General features: G+C 42.9%; 2 protein-coding genes across 3 annotated transcripts; both read right to left on the reverse strand.

Moving 5' to 3' along the window:
- Positions 1-234: 234 nt before the first annotated feature.
- Positions 235-2737, reverse strand: LOC143121325 (P2Y purinoceptor 14). Its single transcript, XM_076281682.1, has 2 exons — positions 2465-2737; positions 235-1304 (listed from the first exon to the last, which is right to left on the reverse strand). The coding sequence occupies exon 2, from the start codon at positions 1300-1302 to the stop codon at positions 235-237; it is 1068 nt and encodes a 355-aa protein (XP_076137797.1). The 5' UTR covers positions 1303-1304; positions 2465-2737.
- A 3618-nt stretch (positions 2738-6355) lies between these two features.
- Positions 6356-10023, reverse strand: LOC143121139 (transmembrane 4 L6 family member 1). Of its 2 annotated transcripts, none has more exons than XM_076281529.1 (6): positions 9922-10023; positions 9434-9595; positions 8850-8918; positions 8436-8590; positions 7131-7335; positions 6356-6881 (listed from the first exon to the last, which is right to left on the reverse strand). In XM_076281529.1, the coding sequence occupies exons 2-6, from the start codon at positions 9545-9547 to the stop codon at positions 6867-6869; spliced, it is 558 nt and encodes a 185-aa protein (XP_076137644.1). In that variant the 5' UTR covers positions 9548-9595; positions 9922-10023; the 3' UTR covers positions 6356-6866. The 2 variants fall into 2 exon arrangements, with proteins under 2 accessions (XP_076137644.1, XP_076137643.1); XM_076281528.1 differs by having other exon boundaries at positions 9434-9671.
- Between the last annotated feature and the right edge of the window lie 1337 nt (positions 10024-11360).

Genomic DNA, 11360 nt, shown 5'->3' on the forward strand with positions numbered 1-11360 from the left:
TCTAGGCCAGAACATGTCACACTGCCAGCATTTCATTTCCTTCCTCTCTGTATCACTCCATCTTTCTTCCTCTCTTCTTCCTCTTACGCCTCTTGTTCTCTCCATTTTCTTGTCTGTTTTAGAAAACCCTCTGACAAGTTACACATCCCCTTTACTATATGTCTTGTTTTCTCCATTGGTGATTCTCATTGTCTGCGCCCCAACCCCCCTCCCTCCCCCCCCCCACCACCCCATTCACAGGTTGCTGATGCTGATGCCGTTGGAGAAGGAGCCCCGCCTCGCGGGCTCGTGAGTGGGGCGCGTGCAGGAGGGCAGCCTCTGCAGCAGCGACTCGCGGAAGGTGCGGCACATGAGGAAGTAGATGACTGGGTCCAGGCACACGTTGAACGACGCCAGGAACAGCATGGCCTCCTTGGCCTGGAAGAGGACGTATGGGCTGGCGTCGCGGTTCTGGCTCAGCGTGTAGGGCACGCGGCACACGTGGTACGGCACGAAGCAGATGAAGAACACGGCCAGGATGCTGAGGATGCTGCGGTTGGACTTGCGTCGCACCTGCTGGTTGCCACCGCGGCCCAGGCGCCGGTAGGAGCGGTAGACGCGCAGCGCGATGGACGCGTAGCAGAAGGCCAGAAGCAGCAGCATCGCCCAGAAAATGCCCATGCTCAGCATGATGGACACGCGGTGCCACTCCTTGCCCAGCTCGCTCTTGAGCTTCATGCAGCTCCACTGGCTGCTGGCCGGCAGCTGCTGGTTGCTGAGGAACGAGTTGGGCAGCATGCAGAGCAGCAGCAGCAGCCAGGCCAGAAAGGAGAGCGCTCGGGCGCATCGCACGTGCCGCAGCAACGACGAGCAGGACATCGACGAGGAGCAGAGGGAGCCAGCGGAGGGCAGGGAGGAGGACGAGGAGCAGGAGGTGGATGAAGAGGAGTGGACGATCTTGACGTAGCGCTCCAGGCTGATGAGGCCCATGAAGACGATGCCGGCGTACATGCTCAGGTAGAAGATGACCGCCGTGTAGCGGCACGTCAGCTCTTTAAGGAGCCGCCCGCCCAGGCCCGCCTCGCCAGCGATGCGCCAAGGGAAGGTGAGCAGCATGAGCAGGTCGGCCACCACCATGTTCTTCAGGTACACGATGAGCGCCGACGAGCTGGACATGCGGAAGAAGATCCAGGCGGCCAGGCCGTTGAGAACCAGGCCCACCACACAGATCACCAGGTAGAGCACGGGCAGCACCTGACGTGTGAACACACTGCTGAGATCCGTCTGGTTACCATGGAGACTGGTGTTGTTGGTGATGTCCATGCCTAAAGACCATGGAAATGTCAAGAAGGAGCAGTTAGTTAGTCGGATGCATGGACACCAGTGTTAGTCTCCCCAAAAAGAACTTTCAGTTATGCTGAAGTTCAAATGAATTAAAACTTCTGAGAGGTTATTAAACAACAGAACAATAACAACAGTATAAATCCATATCAAAATATTCTCTATTAAATCATTTTATATATAGAAATTGGGTTACACTTTAAAAATTGGGTTACACTTGACAGTATCGACATAAGAGTGACATGGCACTGTCATGAACGTGTCATAAACAAGTCATAAATGTTTATGACATAACGCTGTTATTAAGTGACATTCGGTTTAGGGTTAGGATTAGGGTTAAGTTTAGGGTTAGGGTTAAGATTAGGGTTAGAGGTTAGGGTTAGGGTTCATGTCATTACAGTGTCATGTCACTCTTATGTCAATACTGTCAAGTGTTACCAAAAATAGTTACAACATTGTAAAAACTGAAGTGGTTCAATGGAGAATCTTATTTATATAGTACACCCATTTCAATTATGTACATCATTTTCATGCAAATGTTTTTTGGATGCTACAAGAAAAATGTCTGGAGAGACTTGTGTAGGCTACTATCTTGGTGTTATGTTAGAGCCTCTATAGCTGGCTTTGGCTATAAAGATTGAGATGTGTGTGAAGATTGTGACCATATTTTCTCACCATCAAATATTGCTTTCCTGTTTCTTAATCTCTCTTGATAAGACGGTCATTTAAGATTGTTAAGATTGTTGCATAATGGTTCTGTCCAAAGAGATTTTCAAAAATAGAATACCAAAAACAACAATAGATTATAGAGCCCCCAAAGGACCATGGTGAGAAGTGTCTTTTTAGAGGTGGGAATTAATTTTTATTGTTGTAGTGTTGTTGTTGTGGTAGTGGTTTGTTTCACATTTTTGTTTTTGACGGAGGAGCCAAGGACTCTAACTTCCCATCTACAATAAGCAGAAAATAAATATATTTCTATGTGCATCTCATATACTTACATTAACAATCATAACCTCAATCTAAACAAAACCCTTACCCTAAGAACATATTTAACTGCTATGTGTTATGGTGAACTGATATTTTCCTAAAAAAACATGCTGTGAGAATTGAGACATGGAAAAGCCTGTAAGGTGTTAGTACAGACCTTATGAGCAGACTGGTGAATGATGAGCAGGGATGTTTGGTTGGCCCAGAATGTCGAATATCTCTCCGACTCTCCCCTGAGTACCCAAAGCTCTGTGCGGTCTTCCGATCAATGTCCCAGCAGAAACGTTTAGTAGATGATCACTCAAAAGCCAACGATTTGACCAATATGTCAAAATTCACTAACATCACAGATTTACCACTAACCTTTAATTTCATAATATCTCCACAGCTCTTTGCAGACTCTACCAGCACTGCAAACTCGTACTTCCTCTCTCTGTTCAGTCCAGCTGCTCTACAAGAGCCCTGATCTTCTGCCCTGCTGATTTATATCTGGTCTCTCTCTCTCTCTCGCTCTCTCTCTCTCTCTCTCTCTCTCTCTCTCTCTCTCTCTCTCTCTCTCTCTCTCTCTCTCTCTCTCTCTCTCTCTCTCTCTCTCTCTCTCTCGGACAGGAAGTGAAATGTATGCTCTTTCCTCCCACTCTTCCGTTTCACGTTTAACACATTTTTTTTTAACTCCCTGAGGTGTTTAACTCTCCCCACCACACTCATCTCCTGTGTAATGGTGAAGGTATAGTAAGTGTAGGAAATGCATCATTGTACTTCTGCTATGTGCTATGCACTTCTCTCCATTGATGTTAAAAAAAGGCCCTGGCTAGGCGATACAATATGGGTCTTCTCCCATTAAAACCTAAAGTGGCAACTGATAGGGGGTGCCACACACCCACCCACCCACACACACACACCCACCCACCCACACACACACACACAGACACCCACACACTGACACACAGACACACAGACACACACACACGCATGGACGCACGCACGCACACACACAAATATTTCTTCACACCTTTCCTCCCTCCCTTTTTCATTTACTGTCTTTCTTCTCTGCCTTTCACTTTCTAGCTTTGACTTCTTAACTTCTCACTTCCCCTTTCTGCTTTTCCATGATCCTTTCATATTGCCCTGTCATCTTTACCATCACAGGAGGAGCTGCTCACTATCATTTCACAAAAAAGAGTTACAGTACAGCTGATTGGAAGCCCTGGCTCCACAGACTGCAGTGGAGTGTGACTAGCGCATGAGAGTCACACAAATTCTCATGCACCACAAACCGCACACACTGCAGACTAAACAGAACTGTTTATCAAATAGAAATAGACTTTAGACTTGTAAATACACTACACATTTGACTGATTTCCAATTTATTGTGAAAATAGTCTTCTTTTTTGGTTTGCTGAGTTTGACCCTCTCTGACAATTTCAGATTAAGAAAATCTACATCTTCCAGCTTTGAATACATTTCATCAACTCCTTTCAAGTAGACACGTACTGGATGTACACACGCGACCTCACAACCAACACAACTGGTAACACTACCCTTTTGAGCTTTTCGGAAATGAATCAATCTACAATATAACAAAATTAAAACAATTTAAAGAAACATTATACTTGTGTATCTGATAACAGTGAGGAAGTCACGTGGAAAAGAATACAAATGTCTCAAATCTGTCTGAATGAGACCGGAGGAAGCTCATTCATGCTTGGTGGTGTGGCCATACATGGTTTACCGTCCGATAGCAAAAACCAGAGAGGATTTCACAGGTGCACTCTTTCCCTGTAAGGAGGATCTGAAACCAGACATGACGAATGGAATAGGACAGAGCTCAAGCAATGCTGCTATTTGTTCATAATTAACATTAAACATTACACAATAAACAATGATTAACACACAAAAAAACCCAACAAAAACAACAGTGTGTAGAATTTTAAGTTTGGCTATATTCAGCATGTTGAATTTGAGCAATTATTTTTAGGTGACCTCAGTAATGTTTGGTAGTTGTGACTGGCCAAATACAGAATGATGAAGAATATCTTAAAATGATCCTCGATTTATTCAGTTTTGTGGTATCTGATTAACAACAGCATCAGAAAACTGTGATGATGCAATGTCCATGCCATAATCATTGTGAGCTTTGTGAACAATTGGCAAAACCTAGTCTCTTCACTACAGAAGGCTTGTAAAACCACCATTGTCAGACAGTTTTTAATGGGGAGGGAACCAAAATGTCTGCGAAGGCAACAGGTTAATATTGTTTATTGTTTATCTTCCATTGTTCACTTGTTATGACAGGGTTGGAGATTAAATATTGACATGATTGAACAGAATTAAACTACAAAAAAATATATAATTGTATATTTTTGTATGTAATAAAATACCACAGCTTACAGCAACACTGGAGGATCTGAAAGCTCCTGAGGTATACAGTCTAGAAATGTGCACTTGTTAAAGAGCACAATTTCTCCAAATTCAGCAATGACAGGTTTAATTTGATGAGTGGAGAGGATACAACAAAAGGACACATACAACAGGACAGTCTGAGACTAGGACACGAAACCCAAAAGGGACAGTACAGAGGACCCAAAAATAGCATTCAATGCAGACAATGCTCAAGGCCTTGTTTGGTTGAAACCCCAATCAGATCTGGAGCGAGGGAACAGAGATGCGGGGGGAGAGATGAGGACAGGAGGGAAGAAGAATCTGAAGAGTGACAGGAAGGAGATATGAGGGGGGTAGGGAAGAGACTGAGTGAAGGGGAAAGAAACAAGACAAAACAAGGGCCCAAAAGAGGATGGAAAATCATGCGTGTGGAGAAATGGCAAACTTGTCACCAGCAAACAATTAACCATACTTCTATATCAGCCATACCTTTTAACAACCAGATCATTTCACAGAAGCTTTGCATTCATAATAAAACAGTATAAAGTCCAGGAAGGATGGAAGGAAGCCTACAGTGGTTTTCTTTTAAGTGCAATGAGAGCTTATGTGGGGTGCAATTTTTATTCAGCCAAGGACTTTAGTGTTGCACCACTTAGAGTCAGAATCAATAATGTACAAATATAAAGTATCATAAATAATACATGATACATAACAATAGCTGCCAGCCCTACCATTTCATCATTAACCCTCAAAATTCTCAAAAATATTGTTAATTTATTCTATCATGAGGCTCCTTGACTATCTTTCACATAAGGCATCTGAACACACAAAACAGATTTTGATCATGGGTGTTTTTTTTTTTTTTTAAATGAATGGGTGAGACCATGGACAGTGACCATAATTGAGTCGAGGCACATACCTATTGATCAGATGGACTGCATGTGTGCTTGTGCACACACGCACACACACACGCACCTCTTTTTGCTTCTACGCCAGCCCCCACGGGAACCTCTCCCCAATAGAATCTCTCCTATGAGCTAAGGTGAATGAGGCCGGCAGACCATAAATAACAAATGGAAGTTCAAAACCTCAACTTTTGACCGGGAACACAAAACTAATAAACCCGAAATGAACACAATAGGTATATTCTGAAAACAGCAAGGGGTAGCTTATACTGTAGGGTCAGTGACGGAAGTTTTGCGTTTATTAGAGCCACTCTGATAATGGGAGTGCAAATTATATTGAGCCCAAAGGAGTCTGGATAATGGTATAAGCACATTTTTAAGCTGCATTTTGCCATTCGAGCTCCATCACCATCACAGCCATCATGGTTGCAGCCATACTTAATTATTTAAAAGTTTTTTTGTATATCTGTTGCTAATTCATTTCAGTGTATTTTGAGGCAATTGGATGGAGTGGGAATACAGGCCGTTTGGAATGCATGGCTCTTAGTTCTATATTTCTATAGACAAAATAAAGGCGTTGTATTGAAACAGTAAGTCAAACTAGGGGCCTGACTTACTGAGTGCACTAAGTGCTCACCAGGAGGGGGCGATACTGAGCTCTGCCCACCCACTATGGTTTGTTTGTTTGTTTTTTCACTTAAAAAGCACAATCTTCTGTATAGTTAAAATACTAGAATTACATAAAGATTACATATCAGTGATGAATTGAAGATGCATTTATTATTTCATAGATAGCTCACAAGTACAAGTTCACTCATGCTTTCTACAGGCACAAATATACAAATTGTAAATACGACAAAAATACATTAAATACAATATGAAAACATAAATAAAGTGCAAAGTGCAAAAGACCAACCTGATTAAGATATCACATTTTCACATATTACAGTACTACAGTAAGAAATGGCATATATACAACTTTAGAATACATTCATGGCAGTGACCACCAAAAACACTGCTGATTAAATATTAATAAAAAGTTGATGTTTTAGCAAACACTAACCCATTCTCTCCTCATACTATTTCATACACTCCAAAAGCTTATCTAAGGAAGATTCCAGATGTCAAGACACAATTGTGTTATACTGAGTCTGGAGTCTGGAGTTCCGAATAAAGTGAATCACAGTCATGAGATGATACCCAATATTCTCTTGAGTGGGAGGATGACATCACTCTATGGGAATGGATCCTCTCAAAGCTCACGTGATCTCTTCAGGCTGGTGTAACCTAACAAGAAAGGAACATGGATGTTTATTCACCATTCAATTATTATTTGCCAGTCCATGAAACACAGAATAACAGAATAATTGTAAAAATGTGGTTTGAAATGATTATCACATTCTATTATTGGTATACTTATGCATTCTTATGTTTACAAATTCGCACACCAGCTGCACAATCTCTGCCCCCCCCCCCCCCCCCCCCCACCCCCAGACAAAACAAACAATGCCACAAAAATGTGTTTGCTTACGCTACCTTGTTTATGCCGAAGCTGGGCCCACAGAGCACGCCCAGTAGAGAGTTGATGATGTTGACGGCGCACAGGACCGCCTGGATTCCGCTGGCCACCATGAGAATGGTGAAGAGGGACACATTCCACAGCACCACTCTGCGCGGCTCTATGCAGGTGGAGGCCCAGTGTTCCGGCTCGTAGATGTACAGTCTTTCACTGCGTGGGGCACTGTGACACACACACACACACACACACACACACACACACACGCGCACACACACAAACATAGACACTGTCAGAGACAGACACTCACATGGACTTCAAACCACTGTAAAAAGGAACTGGCCATTCCAAAGGGGTGATGTAACAGTCACACGACTGAAATAAAGCCAGATGTAGCTGCCCATCTGCTAAACAGTCAGCCACAGCACTGCTGTTGGATTCTAGACTACTTATAACCTGAACTGACTCTGAGATCTTGTTGTTTCTGGAGTGGTAGTTGTTGGTACTGTACCTGCATCAAGGGCTTGTGTTTTTGACTAGTTGCTGATCAGATCATACTGTAAATGGTACAGCAATAAAGAGGAATGACTAAAGGATTAGCTGCTGCACGCAGAGGGGACTTGCATTATGTGTGGTTGCTGATTGGTTGATAAAAAGCCACAAAAACTAAGAGGACTAAGAATTTGCTGGTATTCATTGTTGCCCGTGAAATGCTCACGAAGGCTGCACTGTTGGAGATTTTGTTTTCCAGGCAGCACACTGTGAAGGTGGACCTTTACGGATCCTGGGTACAACATGTGGCATGTTTGTGTCTGCCGTCAGCAAACTGTGCATTGACGTTGTATCCTGCATCATGTTGTGTAATGACAAATAGGCTGGGTTGTTGATTGGCCACTATGGGAGATCCCCTACCTACAGTACAAGGAACATAACACCTCTCTTGTATATCTGAAATAAACAACTACACATGGATGCAACCGAGCAGCATAACAAACAGCATGTCAAGCTAGAATTTAATGCTCTGATTCCTTCTTAATTAAGGTAAGGACACTCGATACAGCATCTCATTAGCTTATCACAGCTCAAGTTGGCACATTAAAGAATGAAAGCACCCCACAGCATACAGCCCAATGGGTCCCTTACAGTTGGACTATTAAAGAGAAAATCAGGGAATTGTCAACCTGGGCCCTATTTTATTTTAGATGTTTTTAGATATATACTTTCAGTAGTGACCACAGTGATGAGAATTGAGACAGGGACCCGGTAGAAAATTACTGGACTTTCTTTTAAGATCTACGGACAGTGTGGGGGTTTTGCCATCTCACCTGCTGCTCATCTGCCAGTGGGGCGTTCCCCACACAGGCCCCTGGGTGCTGTTGTACAGGCATTGGGGCCCTTTGTACAGGCCCTTCCCACTGGTCAGGAAACAGAAACCAGCAGCAGCGAGGGCCACACAGGTGTAACCCACCTGACATACCATCTGCAAGAGAGGTGAGTGGAGGAAGATGAGTGACAGGCCTGTCATTATTAATAAAACCTCAATAAAACCTGAGGAATTAAAGTAAGAGGATTGGGGATATTGAAAAAAACTATACTGTTTGTGGATAGTATAGTATGCGCTATAATAAATAAATAAATAAATAAATAAATAAATAAATAAATAAATAAATGTTTTTGTCATAAGCAAATGCCAAAGCATGAGCAATGCCAAAACTGAGCAACAGCAAATGATGTCTCACCGCTGTTCTGAACCCACAAAAGCCCTTCTTGCTTGCACTGGAAACAAACACTCGAGCAGCCACAAGCACCTGCAGAGAAGAGGAGAGAATTCAGTACTGTCCGCCACACACAGCGCAGTCTCCACACAGGCATCATGACATTTATAAACAAATAGCCAAGTAGCTTGAGGAATACACTGCCTTTACAACGTGCCAGACAGAGATCCAATCCTAACTTCAAGACCACATCAAACATCATGATGCTCTTACTCCTCCTCAGTTTTCTGCAAAAACACATCAAGTGGTCCTGTACACAGCCAATCAGCGCACAGTTCCCCATGTATGGTCACTGTGGGACTGAGGGGAAATGCGATGAGACACAAAGGGGATTGCCGAAAGAGGATAAAGTCCGTCACAGATGCGCACTTTGGGTGGAGTCGTAGTCACACCTTGATATTGATGTTGATATTTGAAGTAATGTCCAGTAGTTTTTGCCCCATCCCAAACATGCACACTCACACACATATACATACAGAAATACCCACTCTCATTCTCATTCTCATCCTCTCTCTCTCTCTCTCCCATAAAACAAAAAGCATCCTCACCAGGACTCCTGAAGCCCATATCCCCGTTGACCACCGGGCCTCTGAGGTTACATGACCCTCTAGCAGGTATTTTGTCTGGAGGTCAGGGAAGAGCAGCAGTGCGTTGGCCAGCATGCAGATGATTGCCAAGGGGACCAGAGTAAAGCCCACACACCGTGAGCACTGTGAAACACACATTTTTATCACCAACCAGAAACGCACCAAGTTGGCCTTCAGTAATATCCCAGTATTTCACTACCTGTTAGAGGGAGGGGGGTGGGGGTGGGAAATTAAAAGACATTAAAATATTATTCAGAATTCTGCTGATTATGCCACAAACATTATTTATCAACATATTGCCTCCAGTAAATCCAAGTCCACAAATACATAAGGACATTCATGCTAATGTAATGTCACATTGTAGCGGCCACACACAAGAGTTAAAGTACTTATACTAATGTATTTATTAGGACAAATCGAATGTGAAGGAATGAAGGAACGATTAATACCTGAGAGAAGTTTGTCCCAAATTGCTCAGTTCTGGTGGACGCAGGAGAAGAGTCAGCGAGCGTCTTGAGTTGAGAAGGGAAGGAGATGAGTTCTGCTCTTTATTCTTACTCAGGCTACATGAGGAAGCTCCTTTAGCCATTTAGCCATCACAGAAACACCCCCCGTCCACCCCAATACACACGCCCATGCACACACACACACACACAAAACCTAACCACATACATCCAAAATAACAGCTGATTAGAACCCACATCAACAATTACTGAGATACTAGTCTACCAGATTTACACAGAGACAGTGAAACCCGCTATACTAAATTTCAGTGTGAGACAAACTTAAATTCTGCACTGATGAATTGCCAGATTCCCTCGAAATCCAAAACTGGAGTATTGGCCTTTTTAACCTGCTGGGTTTATATTGCTTGCCATGGTAATCCCCTGGAATAATGTGTTTTATTTTGGCCAAATGTGTGGGGAAGATGGTGTGTGGGCCTCTGTGTGTGGGAAGGAGGGCTGATTCAGAGGCAGAAAAGACCAACATGAAGGAAGGTCACAGCCTGAGTCACCTTGAGAAATGATCAGAACCTCTTCCTACCATCTACTATATATAGACCACCATCTATACAGGTAAAGAGTTGGCCCGGTCATATATGCTGGTTTTCTAAAATCACACAAAGAAGCAAGGTGTGTAGTGCTTCAGATGTATGTAAATGTTTATTACAGAACAACCAAAAATGGTATTACATCATATTCAAGTCAAGTCACTTTTATTTATATAGCGCATTTTTGTATGCACAGATTGCAACCCAAAGCGCTCCAGTTAACGTATTCGATCAATTAACACAACAGTAAGGAGTTGTTCTAAGACTAGTGAGCTAAAAGGCATGATCATTTAGCTTGAAAGTTAACCTGCTACCAGAGCCCTTATTTAGACATTCTCTGCTGCTACGGAGCAGGTAGTTCTGTGGCATAAATTCCCATAGTTACCAAGCACGTTAACCTCATTAATGGAACGGAATTCTCACTGAAATTAGCGAGACTTATCTAAATAAGCGAGGTTTGGCCATTAGCGAGGTTGATGGAATATCCCCTGGCTTCCTCTCATGTGTAATTGGTGTCTTTTGGTAATGTGCTGTGAAAACTTTTGCTGTGAAAAAAAAATTCTAAAAAAATGTAGTTTGAGCTTTGTGGCATACTGTATGTGGGACATCAGTGTCTGTGTTACAGTTAGTAACTGAAGGTAGCCTCCACCCTGCATTGTTGTTTGCATGTTAAATTGATGTTGAATGTTAAACCAACTTTACCGTGGTGCATCTTAAGGCAACTAAGTTGACTAAATTTGTTTGCATATGATTTTATATCTATATTAGCCTATATATTACATTAAATTCACAGTGGACTTACACAAAGACATGCATCTGTGATACTGGCTAACCAAC

Source organism: Alosa pseudoharengus, unplaced genomic scaffold (genome assembly GCF_046254945.1).
Source record: "Alosa pseudoharengus isolate Yale_2024_CS ecotype anadromous, Long Island Sound unplaced genomic scaffold, YU_APseudo_1.1 YU_APseudo_1.1_scf_13, whole genome shotgun sequence".
Lineage (NCBI taxonomy): Eukaryota > Metazoa > Chordata > Actinopteri > Clupeiformes > Clupeidae > Alosa > Alosa pseudoharengus.